The sequence below is a fragment of the Capsicum annuum genome, chromosome 2, assembly GCF_002878395.1.
Source record: "Capsicum annuum cultivar UCD-10X-F1 chromosome 2, UCD10Xv1.1, whole genome shotgun sequence".
Lineage (NCBI taxonomy): Eukaryota > Viridiplantae > Streptophyta > Magnoliopsida > Solanales > Solanaceae > Capsicum > Capsicum annuum.
Window position 1 is genome coordinate 103748119 of NC_061112.1, and position 14088 is coordinate 103762206.

At 32.5% G+C, this 14088-nt stretch overlaps 1 protein-coding gene across 1 annotated transcript; it reads right to left on the minus strand.

Annotated features, from left to right (window-relative positions):
• Window positions 1-414: 414 nt before the first annotated feature.
• On the minus strand, window positions 415-1125 carry LOC107861059. Its single transcript, XM_016706456.2, has one exon. The coding sequence runs from the start codon at window positions 855-857 to the stop codon at window positions 651-653; it is 207 nt and encodes a 68-aa protein (XP_016561942.1). The 5' UTR covers window positions 858-1125; the 3' UTR covers window positions 415-650.
• Between the last annotated feature and the right edge of the window lie 12963 nt (window positions 1126-14088).

Sequence of the window (14088 nt, forward strand, 5' to 3'; positions counted from 1 at the left end):
ATTATTATTTTAAAAAGAAGATGTTTGTTTTGAATATTTATGCCGACTTTCGAATGTTGTGGTCCTCAACATGCTATACTGGTGGTGTTGGTATAAAAATTTCTCATCAAGGATACAACCTTGGGAGGTAAGGTTTATATATACTTAACCCTTTTCAAGAAAAACACCATTAGTGGAATTGCATTGGGTATGTTATTGGATACAACCTTAATGAAAATTTTAAATTAAGTTGGTTTAAAATTTTTTAACACAGGTTATTCTTTTTTAAACGAATTAAAAGGAATGATTTGACATTGACTTGCTACGTCGTCTGGCCAATTGCTCTCTATTCCCTTCTGGGATCTGCGTAGTCTTATGGCAGCTAATCATACTGACAAAACACTTCTCTTCCATCATTTCTAATTTTCTATATCATGCCTTGAAATCCCTTACGAATCATTAATTAATAAAAGAAATAATAGAGCCACTGGCTTGAAGTATTGAATACAGAAATATCTAGTTGAAAAGAACCTTATGCTGTTCGTAATTATTCTTCCAAAGACTCTTAATCAAAGACGAACTTCCTAGGAACTAGCAAAATAATAGAGCACTGAAGGAACATATTTATATTAAACAATCTATTGTGTTAGCTAACTAGCTAGTAATTTAATTTAAACATAGAGATGCAGATTAAGGACAACAAGGACAAGAATGAGAAGCAAACCAAAGAGGACAGCATGAACCAAAATAGAAATCCAACTGGTCTTCATGTTCATGAAATCAACTGGCGTAATCTTCCCTGGCATTTGAAACAGTAATCCTGGTGATAAAAATGCAAATAGTGATGTTGCTATAATCGGAGCAGCCCAATCATTCATTTTTTTTTTCTCTTTAATTATCTCTGTATTCAACTGAAGAGAAGAAGAGAGAAAAGTAGTGCACGAATCAAGTAGATAGAAAAAGGAAGAGCTAGCTTTGGAATAATACGAAATGATGAGAATCCTTTAAAGTAGAGGAATATATGAAAATCTACAGCACTTTCTAGTTTATTCCCATTATTATATAAAAACTTAATAACTAGATCACTACTGATTTACTAGTTATGGTGGTGGATAAGGCAAACTAAAACCGTCCCATGATGTTATGGAAAACGCCAACCGGTCCAAGCTTATTGGCTACCCAACAAGTTCTTTTCAAGCCCTCCAATTATGACACTATTGACTACTATAGTTTATCCTTAATGCTATTTCTTTAGGACTTGGGAGTCATTTGATATGTAGGATGAGAGATAGTAGTAATCTCCATTTTATCTCATATTTGGTTTAACTTTTGATATATTAGCAATTTCACTATTACTAACATTAAATTGTGGTATTGCTTTTATATCACATTTTATGTGGGATAATAATTTTTGAATTAATAATTTCAAGATAAAATGATTAAACAACATAATTTATCCTTCTCTGAATATTTTCTCCCAACGTTTTGTAGGAAAGGCGTGCTTAGAATTGGAAATGAAATTATCTTAATTTATCTTATTTAATTTAAACAAATATATTATATGTTATACCACATATATCTAATTTTAGTCTAATATCAATAAAAGTATACCCATTGAATAACTTATCACTATTTAATAACTCTATTATAATTCAATCAGTATGTTCCATAACAACTTGTTTCTTTCTGACCAAACAACCCCTTGATCTTTGGATACTAATTTTGGAATTACTAATCTCATATAAAACGCTATATTGATAAAGATTTAAGATGAAAAACCAAATTCTCCCCAATAACATGTTTAGGATTATAAATAAAATTCATTTGAATTTATTTTGATGATGTGAGCTGAAATCATGATTTAAAATCAAATAAAATGAAGTTGAAGTTTTGATTGAACACGTAATTTTGAATTTTCAATTGTATTTTTTTTTATAAATAAAAGAATTCAAAAATTGTAAAAACTATCAAAATTGCTTCAATTCTTTATACAATCTAACCAAAATAAATAAAGTACAATACGCTATCACAAAACTATTCTAAAAAAATACAATATTTATTGATCTGATGATAAATTTGGTAAATAATAAATGATAAAGTAGGAGTTTATTTGAAGTAATAATAAATTTTGTAGGCATTTGACCTTGAAAAAATTATTAGAGTTGAAGTTGAAGTCGAAGTTGTGTTTGATCATATCTTTTTGGAGAGACCTTTTTAACTATAAAGGTGAAATTCAAATTAGAAAAGAGTGAAAAGAAGTTTACTTTTGTTTTCACTTTTTCAAATAGAACTTCAAGTTGTATTTGGAGTTTCATGGTCAAACATTATTTTTTTAATAAAATAAAAAAAATATCAAAATTTTTTGAATATTTCTCATGACCAAATAGAGGTATATATTGGTGAGAGTAATGGTTAAATGAAATATAAATGATTTCAAAATTGATAAATATAATAACAGAATTATAAATTTTACTTACATATGAAATAATGATTGATAATGTAAATGATGGTGTTCTTTTTACAAAATATAAACTTGTGGGTTAATTTTTAAAATTAAAAATTTTCAAATCATGATTTGAAATTCCAACTCATGCTTTTTGGAAAATTTTGAGTTTCATGTCATGATATAAAATAATGGGATGAAATTGTATGACCAAACACTTCCATCTCATAATTTCATATTATAAACTTTTTTTTGGTAACTGAGGAACTTTATTTATTAATAACTAAACGAAAGCATAGTCATTAGTACAAACAAGCGGCATTTTGCTAGACGGAGAATGTTTAGGCCTAGTACTAGAGTTACATATATTTATAGAAATGGGCGTAAAGTGTCCTACAAAAGAAGTTTCGTCATTGTCTGTCCGATACAAGTTCAGAATAAACAATGGTGGAACTAGCCACTTCTTACAAAAACAGTCAGCTCCTAACTTAGTGTCCTCCTTTGCTAGCAAGTCCGCTACAGCATTAGTGCTCCGCATTTCATGGATGGCCGGGTAATTCTCCGTTCGAGCCAGTAGATCCCTGCAAACAGTAAGGAAGTTAGATTCATCATAGAGCAGTCAGAAGCAGAAGAATCAAATAGAAGTGTTGCCAGTTTTTTCGAGTCAGTAGCAACTGTGAGTTGTGAAAGTCTCATTTGCAATGCCATTTTAATCCCTATTATCAAAGCAGTAGTTTCAGCTTCAAAACTAGATTGGATGTTAATACTAGCACTGAAACCTACAATCCAACAACCTTCATTATTTCTAAACACACACCCCGCGCCCCCTTGGGTCAAGTTAAAGGAGCCGTCCACATTTAATTTTATACCAGACATAGGAGGAGTCCATATGGTTGAAGGGACAACCATTTTACGGGTGTTTTTTCCTTTAGAAGCAAGAAAGTCATATTCGACTGCTCTCTCATAGGCAATATTGGGGATGTCCAGATTTGTTTTATTGAAGATGTTTGTGTTATTATTGAGCCAAATGCACCAAAGGAAGAAGGGGAATACGTTCTTCCAACTTAAGCAGTGTTTACTCTTAAAATTCCTAAAATTTTGGAAGTCCCCCAGCCGGTCACTAGTGCTAGCAACTGTGGAATTAGTGTAGAGTTCGGATAGGCTATCCTTATCCCAGAATTTTTTAACATGTTTACACTCCAAGAAGATATGCTTGGTAGTTTTAGGAAGGTGACAACTAAAGCAAAGAGGGTCAGTATCAATGCCAATATGATGGAGATAATGTTTGGTTAGAAGCCTGTCGTGCTGACAAAGCCAAATGAAATATCTCAGCTTATTAGGGCATGGGAGTTTCCAAATCCATTTAAAGTTTAGGTCTCTAGCAGCATTGCAGGTTATGGTGGAATTGATGTGGTCATAGGCGGATTTGGTGGAAAAATGGCCATTCTCCGTGATGGCCCACTTAAGTTTATCATTGACGGAGCAGGGAGGAATAAGCATAGAGCTGATAGAGTTCTTTATTTCTTAAGAAAGTTCATAGCTAACCTTAGAGAAATTCCATTTTCCATTGTCAATTATGTCACTGGCATGCAAACATTCATCAGTTTCGCTAAGGGGAGTGTTTAACAGGTTAGCTAAGACATTAAAGTTAGTTATCCAATTATCTCGCCAGAGATTAATATTGGTACCATCCCTCAGGTCCAACCTAGAGCAGGTTTTGCAAATATTCCATCCTAAGATAATGTTCCTCCAGGTACTACTCAATCAGGAACAATTTTCACTAAGGTTCGGTGTCAGTCATAGCTTGTCCGTTTGAAATATTTGCTTGCGAGGACTGACGCCTAAGTGATTTTTTTTTCTTTGTGGAATTTTCAAGCAAGCTTTGTAAGAAGGGCTAAATTTTTACAGTTACTCTTTTGGAGACCCAGACCCCCTTCCTCTTTACTGGCAGTTATTGTTTTCCAATTCAGTAGGTGGAGCTTTTTTTTCCTGACGTGGTCCCCCAAATGAAGTTACGCTGGAGTTGGTCAATTTTGTCCGTTATTTGCTTAGGTAATTTGATGTAAGACATAACATAGTTGGGGACGTTATTAAGGGTAGCCTTAGCCAAGGTGGTTCGACCTGCTAGGGTAAGAAACTTGGTTTTCCATTCCGCTAATTTCTTGGTTAAGTTATCTATAATAAACCCGTAATCCGCAGGGGAAGGTTTTTTATCAAAGATCGGGAAGCCTAGGTACCTACCGAAGTTGGTACAGTAATTCATGTTGAAGAAATTGGCGGTATTAGCTACGGTACTGAAGGAAGCATTGGAAGAAAATAGAATTTTTGACTTATTGTTGTTGATAGTTTTTCCAGACCATTTACAAAAGTTTTGCAGGGTATCTTTTAGTGTTTTACATGTAGTAGAGTTATTTTTTGCCATGAGGACAAGATCGTCAACAAAGAACAAGTGGGATAGGGAAGGACCGTTCCTGGCAATTTTATAGGGTCTCATTTTCCCTGGTCTACCACTTCATTTATTTGTGGGATAGAACTTTCATACACTGAATAAATATGTACGGAGAGATTGGGTCACCTTGACATAACCCTCTAGAGGGCTCAAAATAGTTAGTCCTGGTACCATTAACAAGGATTGCCATAAAGTTGGTGCTTATGCAAGACATTATTAGGCGAATAAAATTTGTCAAAAAGTTGAAGTATGTAAAAGTATGTTTAACAAAGGACCATTCAATTTTGTCAAAAGTTTTTGCCAAAACAATTTTCATGACGAGGCTTTCTTTTTTCCCTTTCATTTTTTTAAAATGACGCATGACTTCTTGGATAATGATAGCGTTGTCAGCGGCCTGCCTGTTTTTTAAGAAACTCTTCTGACAGGGCCCAATTAATTGATTAATAATATGACACAGCCTCTGGGTAATAATTTTGGTAATTATTTTATAGGAGGTATTGCACCGACTAATAGGTCTGTATTATTTTAGGGTAGAAGCATTAGGGGTCTTAGGTATGAGGCACACGTGAGTTGTATTTATTTCTCGAGGAATAGTTTTTTCAAAAAATATCTTTGTACAAAAGAGGGTAAAAGAGGGTCCCACAATATCCCAATAATTTTTTAAAAAAAATAGAGTAGAGCCCATCTGGACCAGGAACTTTATATGGTTGGAAGGAACAAACCATTTATTTTATTTCCTCAGCTGAAAGTATCCTTTCCAAATCCATTTTCTGAAGTTCTGATAGGCAAACTCTACTCTTAGGAATCTTAAGGACAGGAGATTTAGAGTGATTGGAAGAGAATAAGGAAAAAAAGTAATCATGGATGTGCTGCAGGATATTAGCTTGGTCATGAATTTTAGAGTTGTCATCAAGGGTAAGGCTGATAATACGGTTCTTGCGACGCCTGATTAAGGTAGATGTGTGATAGAATTTGGTATTTGCATCCCCATCGTTAATCCAGTTAATACGGGATTTCAACTTCCAGTAATCTTCTTCTATCTTAAGAATTATATTAAAATCATAAATAAGACTATGCTCAAGTTTTTGGAGGAAACTGCTATGGCGATGGTGCTTTGAATTTTGGATGCCATGTAGTCTTGAAAGGATTCTTTTTTTTTTTATAAAAAATGTTACCAAATTTTTCTTTTGACCAGAATACTATTGCATCTTGAAAGTTATTAATTGCATGGGTTAAGGAGTTACTATTAGACCATACATGTTGAATAATATCAGGGAACTCCGAATACGACATCCACATAGTTTCTAAGCTGAAGAACTTCTTTATTAGGGTTGGATCATAATTACAGACGCTTAAAAGAGGGGGCAGTGGTCAAAGTGTGTGTGAGGAAGGTGCTTTATGAATGCATTTGGGTATTGATATAACCATGCATTGTTAGCAAAAACTCTATCAGGTCTTTCGAAAATAAGGGCACTTCTGGTTTTAAAGCATTTGTTAAGCCATGTGAAATAATTCCCTTTAAACCCCATGTCTATAAGTTCAAAATAATTAACCATGTTGGAGAACTCGGAGATATGAGAGTTATTGATTCGTCTACCTTCTTGTTTCTCTGAATGGTGGAGTACATCGTTAAAATCTCCACTCAGGAGCCACTTGCCATTGTAGCTGTCTTTAATGCATTTTAGGGAGTTCCAAAGTATTCGCCTTTTACGCCTATAAGTGCTAGCATATATACAGCTAAAGAGAAAAGAGTCATTTAAAGTGCTTACCTTCATAATTGCGTGGATCTCTTGCTCAATGGTGGCCACATCACTTAACTCCAGGATAGAATTATCCCATAGGACTGTAAGGCCTTCAGCATTGCCTTCAATGACTCTATTGAATAGAAAGTCATTGAGAAAGACCAAATGATCTTGCATTTTGGTTTCCAGAAGGGCAACAAGAAATGGTTTATGCCAGTCTACAAGGGATCTAAAGTTCCTCTTAAATTCAGGGTCGTTTTCCCCCTATAATTCCATATTATTAAGTTCATTAATCTGTTTAAACGTGGGGGGTTCACAAGGTGAACCTCCTATGAGGAGTTGTTCAAGAGGATATTATGGTTTTGCATTGTTGGATTCATTACTAATATGTAATTCCCTATCTCCCGATTGAACGACGACGTATGTCGAGGAAGCTTTTCACTAAGTTCTGGGGGCATATAAGGATGAATTTCTTGGCGTACTTTTCATTGAACACCATAACTTTTATATTCTTTAAGATTTATATTTTTGTCCTGGTTTCCCTCATGACCTCTAGAGTTTTTTCTATTTCCCTTGTGGTGGTACTTAATAGCCTCAAAGGTTGAACTAAGTTTGGGTTGGGTAGTACCTGGGATAACGAAGCTAAGTTGTTGGAAAACGTGGTTCGAGGACTTTCCATCAGCTGGCCCGTCAGTCCTAGAGTCAAGTCTGCAAATACGCCCCCCTGGTTCCCTTCGTTCATCTGCAGGTGTTGGTATAGTGGATCTATATCCTGAAAGTTGGGGAAGGTCGGAGCAACCATTGAAGTCGCCACTGGAGAAGGTAGTTGTTGGACATTTAGGGTCAGAGTCTCCCAAGATGGGATGTGGAAGAACGGAAGTGGTGGAATAGAGAAACTCAATGGTGGTTGCATCACCGTGGACATCCACACATGGGCGTTATAAATTTCCATTGCACAGTGCATCCCCTCCGATGCCAAGTACGCTAGAAATTCTGGCGTTTGTATGAGAAGAATCATTTCCATGTCCTCCATGAATGCCCGCATCGTTATGATTTGGCCCTGTAGGAGTTTGGTTTTGTCTGCGCTGCATGTTCCTTCGTTGGAGAGATCTTCGAGGTCTTTTTGGCATCCTTATATAGAGAAGTGGAAGTGTTTGTGGGGTAACTGTTGGAATGAATATTCGTATTTATTGGTAAATCTAAGTTTCCTCAGATATAGGAAGTGAAAGTATTAGGATATTTTGTGGTCCCAATAGTTTTCAAATCTAGCAATTGAGCATGTGCTGAAAATTTTTTATTAGAAGTATCTATGTGGATTAAAGAACTCAGAAAAGGCAAATTTTGGCCTATTACATTTATGGTGGATGTATTTGCCACGTAAGAACAAGTGGGGGTCTCATTGGGGAACGAAGGTTCATTTGTGAGTTGAGGTGACAACTGGTAAACCCCTATTGGAGTATTAGGAGGCGCCAAAATAGTAGAGGTACTATAGGGGTCATTCACTGTTGGGTGTAGGGGTACTTTCGTAATTTGATTTGTGTAGCTAGGGGGAAGTTCTGTGGTAGAACTTATGGAAATTTGATTTTGTTGTTGTAGTGAGCCAGTTTCTTTGAGAAGTTGTGAAAAGTTATTTTTGGAGATGATGGTATCAGCTATGCTAGAATTCTTATGTCTCGATTTGTGACCTGAATTAGTGAAACCATTTAGCGATTGTTTTTTTGATTTATCGACGTATTTAAAGACTGAGTTTTCTAGATACTTACCTATATCGGCATTATAAATGTTGACATTTATAGTCCCACCTGAAGTTTTCTTTAACGGGTTGTTTGTCATAGCATCAATTTTTGGGTGGGGGTGCTGCCAGCCCTGTTTATTTATTTTTTCTTTTTAGCGAATGACACAGTAAGCCACTCATCCTTTTGTGTATCCCCCATAGGTAGGGGTGGGCGTTCAGTTGGTTCGGTCTGATTGTTTAATATCGGTTCGGTTTATTAATTTTTGGATTGACAAAAATGACATCTGTAATCAAACCAAAATAAATTCGATTTGGTTCGATTTTTACAAATTCGGTTTGGTTATTTCAGATTTTTATTTTGGTTTGAAATATTAAAGTAGTTAGCCTCTCTTTTTCATAACTGAGCATTTAAAATTAATGGGATTTTTATAAAAATTATTTTTTACAAACCTCTTTTTCATTCCCAAATATAAATTACTCAACATGGATGAAACGAAATGAAATAATCATAAGCTTAACATAATAAATAACGTCATTAATCATTACATATAATATAACCTTGCATAAATAATCTACAAAACAACACAAAACTCATAAAAATAGTTCATGAAACAACATACTTTCTGCATAAATAGTCCATAAAACAGTCTAAAGTCATCAAAATAGTCCATAAAATATTTAAGTCACTAAAACAATTCATAAACAGCCTGAGGCGAATGCGAATTTGCTGTTAAATGTTAATTGTGAATGTGAATTACTAAATATCATATTATATATATATATATATATATAATAAAATATATACTATTTATTTATTTATAAAATTTTAGTTTTCCGGTTTAATCAATTTTAAAAAAAAAAAAATAAAAATCGAACCGAAAAATCAAAATTTTAAAATTAAAAATCGAATCCGATTCGAAAAACCAAAAAACCGAAATCAAAATTAAATTTTGATTTGGTTTTTTGGCTTAAACCAAAATATGTCCACCCCTACCCATAGGAGATTGGGACATTTGAGTTATTGTGTTTTGTGTGGGGTCGCTGCCAGGTACCATATCTTGGGGTTTAGTAGATACTTTTTTAGTACATAGAGATGGTATGGCCTAGCATACCACATCCCTTACATAGAATATCTGCTCCATCGAAGACAATTTGTTGTTTTAGTTGGCCTATGTGAATATGGGTTTTCACTGGGACTCCAAGGGGAACTTCAATACATATTCTAGCGTATCTACCTCGTAAAGTAGCAGAGGTGCAGATATTAGTCTCGACGAGTTTTTCAAGTTTACTCCCAATCTTAGATAGAACTAAATGGTCGTAGTATTCAGTGGGAAGTTCCAGCAATCTAATCCATATTGCGGAATGGTGCTCCGTCGCTTCAGAGGCTACAAAGTTTGGGTGCCATCTCTTTACGGACAGGAAGAAAAGCGTGGTCTTCATATTATCCTCTTTGAGTAATTTTACCGTATAGTAATGAGATCCTAGATTTATTAGTACAAGGTCTTCAGTTGGCTTCCATAATTGTACTAGGCGCTTCTTTAAATATTCATGACTGACTTTTTTGGTGGCTAATTTTATAATAACGGAGTACAACCATGATCTGTATATGCCTTCTTTGTCCTCTTTGACATTGCAATTTGATCCTCCCCAAGATCTGTGTTTATTTCTGTGTCCATGTTTGTATCCTGAGGGCCTGGGTTATCAATTACTTGGTCAAAATTGGACAAAACAGGCTGCTCGTCAGTCGAAGGCACCGTCTTAGTTAGGGCGGCTTTGTAGTTGATAGGGTTTGTTACCTGATAAACGTCTTCCATCATGTTTTCAAGTGGGTCAAGTGGTACATCGGCCATAACCAGAATGTGGGCGGAGTAGTATAGAGAGAAGTCAGAGAAAATCTTTCTAGAGAGAGAAACTCATTTAGAAGTTTTGGAAAGAAAATTGATATTATAGACTTGAAATTGTATGTAAAAATTTGTCTGAATTTATTTAGAATTGATCTTTCGAACTCGCTCAGATCCTACACTCTCCTTTTGCCCTTATTCTCTAGTGACACAAATTTCTTGTACAGTATTTCATTTGACCCAATCTAAATAGAACAGATTAAATAGGTACAAAGTTTTTAAAAGATAACACACTTGCACTTTATAATAAACTAGTATAATATCCGCGCGGTGCGTGGAAAATTATTAACACATATAAATTATTATATCAAAGTATTAATTGATTTGTTTAAGCCTGTTAAATCATACATTTTAACAATGTCATAAATGTTGCCTTATCTCATTGCAACTATCCAACGAATTTTTTTTTATATAATCAAATCAAAAAGTTATATACAGTAACTATTGTATATATTTTTAATGAAACTCAAATGTCATAATTATATAGTTTGTGCTATAAATAATTTGAATTGAATTTAAATATAGTTTAATAATACTCTATAATAGTTTAATAATATGCTATAATTACTTAACAAAAAAGTATTATAATTAAATATTTATTAAAACTTCTTTATTTCTATTTTTTTTAATTTGACTTATTTGGTAGTTGGTCACAATCATCATTAATAACTTTGATTTAATCAAAAATCGTTATGAAGACCATAAGGTGGTCCTTTTGTAAAATGATATTTATTTAAAAATAGTCTCATCATATGAGATAATTTTTGTTATGGGCGTACAGATCAAGCAGTCAAGTAAAATTGAACCAACGAATCAAATCAAATCAAGAAAAAAATAGATTTATGATTTGGTTTGGTTGGTTTGACGTTAGAAAAAAAAATCGATCATTTTTTATTTGATTTTGTGTTAACTAAAAAGAAAGTCAAATTGAACTCGAATTAGACCGACATAATATATATATATATATAATTTAACTTTTTTATACAAAAAATATTAGTTATAATCTACTTTTTCAATTAATTTTATTAATTTTCAATATTTTGAAAGTAGATGTAGATATATATTCATATTTGAGACTTTAAGTTGTAATATTTGTCCATTAATTGCTAATTAAATGATCCAAATTTCAAGATAAACTTAAAACCTAAACTTTTCACTCTTTATCGTACTTTTCAATTTCAAGAAAATTTTTTGCTCCTCATTTTTTCATAATTGTGATTTTTCATTAGAACATGAGTGAAAACATATTTAATCTAGTCTTCAATCACAATATAATTGTAAAAACTAAAGATTATAAAAAATTTTAAAAATAAATCGAAAGAACCGACTAAAATCTAAACCAAAAAAATCAATTTTACGTTGGTTTGATTTGATTTATAATTTAATAAACCGACATGATTGATTTTTTTTTAATAAAAACCAAAACAGTCTGACCTATGTACACCCCTAATTTTTGTTATGACTTTTGATAAGAGAAAATGGTCTGTTACCTCCCCAACCTTTACCTCGAATCCCAACTACACACTCAACCTTTAAAGGTGACCTATTGCCTCCCTGAACTATTTTAAAGTGAAATTATTATTTCCCTGAACTATTTTAAAGTGGAATTATTAAAGCCCCCCAAACTGACAACCAATCATTGCAAATATGGTGTGATGCACGGCCGCCACGTCATGCCAGGTCATTGTCACGTCATTTTTTTATTTTTTTTACTCTAAAAAAATAATAATTTAACATTATTATTTCCCAATTATTATTTTTCTTTCTTCTTCTTCTTCAATTCTTCTTCTTTGTTTCTTCTTCTTCAATTCTTCTTCTTCTTCTTCTTCTTTAATGGCACCCAAGAACCCATCAATGACTATTATTATTTTTCTTTCTTCTTCTTCATTTCTTCTTTTTCAGTTCTTCTTCTTCTTCAATTCTTCTTCTTCTTCTTCTTCTTCTTCTTCTTCAATGGCATCCAAGAATCCATCAATGGCATTTCTTCATCAATAGCATCCAAGAACTCATCAATGGCATTCAAGATTAATTTATCATCTCCTCATTCAAGAATTCAAGTTCTTAAATTTTTTCAAGTTAATTCGGGTTCAATGGCATTTCTTCTTCAATAGCATCCAAGAACTAATCAATGGCATTCAAGAATAATTTATCATCTTCCTCATCTCCTCATTCAAGAATTAAAGTTCTTAATTTTTTTTCAAGTTTTTTGAATCGAAGTTTTTAGTTCAAGTGAGAACTCATTAATGGCATTTATTTCTTCTTCTTCTTCTTCTTCTTCTTCAATGGCATCCAAGAACTCGAATTATGTGAGAATGTTGAATCAAAAAAGTCGAATGTCATTGATTACGTGAAGCTGAATCGAATGTTGAATCAACGTGTTAAATCAAAATATTGAATTGAATTACGTGAAATTCATCAAAAAAAAAGTCGACAAAATTTTGAATTTTCCGGCGCCGTCACTGTTCATCGGCATTTCACCATTGAAGCTGCACCATTGAAGGCATTAAAGAAGAAGAAGAAGAAGAAGAAGAAGAAGAATAGAAGAAGAAGCCAACATTTATTAAGAAAAAATAATAATTATTAAAAATAATGACGAGGCAATAAAAAAATAATGATTTTAAAGCGAAAAAAAGTCAACTGATGCGTCTATGGGCGCGTGTAGTCACGTCGAGTGACATGTAAGCAACTGGGGTAATAAATTCGGTAAAAATAAGTTCAGGGAGGTAATAGGTCACATTAAAAGGTTAAGTGTGTAGTTAAAATTTCGACTAAAGGTTAGGGGGTAACAGACCAATTTCTCCTTTTGATAATGACAGAAGAATAATGAGATAGTAAATTATCTTCATTTGGATTTAAAATATACTTAAACGAAATTCACCATAATATTGAGATGATAATTTTTGTTCAACATATTTTTAGATAAAATCGTTGCTTTGATAAGTTTTATAATAATCAATATTGTCCATTACCCATACTATCTTTTAGGTTATATGCATATATTGCAGTAGATTATTACATCATATATTCATTTTATTAATTGTACATGACAAATTCTTTTTAAGCCTTAGTTTATCCTTCTACTCCCTTTAGTATTTTTTTTTTAGAAATTAAAATAATAGTTCCTTTATAAATGCATAGATTTAGAACTTAAACAGTTTGACTTTTTAAAAAATTTAACTTGAATATCAATTTATATAAGTATTAAAAATCAAAATAGACATATTTTATTTTGACAATCTCATTATAATTAGCTTTCAGACGTTATTTACTTTTATTATCCAAACAAAAGTTTATGTAAGGTAAAATGACCTTCTGGACGGACCCTTGTACTATATTGGTTTTGTAAGTTGAATACTTCCACTTATATTTTTGTCATCTGGACCCCTGAACCCACTAAAAAACAACATTTTAAAACCTTTTGGTGTGAGTGTAACACACTCTCCCCACGTCAGATGCCACGTCATTTAAAAAAAAGTATTACATTAAATTTCAAGTCATTTTTAAAATGCTAAATAACAAATTAAATATTAAAATTAATTTAATTAAATAAGAAAAATTTATAATTGTAGAAAAATTTGAATAATCATATTTTTATTTTTGCTAACAAATTAAACATCAAATTCATTCCAAATAATTAAAATTCTTCTGTAACTAATTTAAATTTTTAATTATAAATTCATATATACAAACATAATAAATTTTTGATTTTTAAATTTGAATATCTTTTAAAAAATCACAAAAAGTTTAATTCTTTTCAAGCGAAATTCACTAATTTTTTTCAATATTCACTATCACTCACTTTCAATTTAAATTTAAATTTTAATCCAACAAAAAAAAAA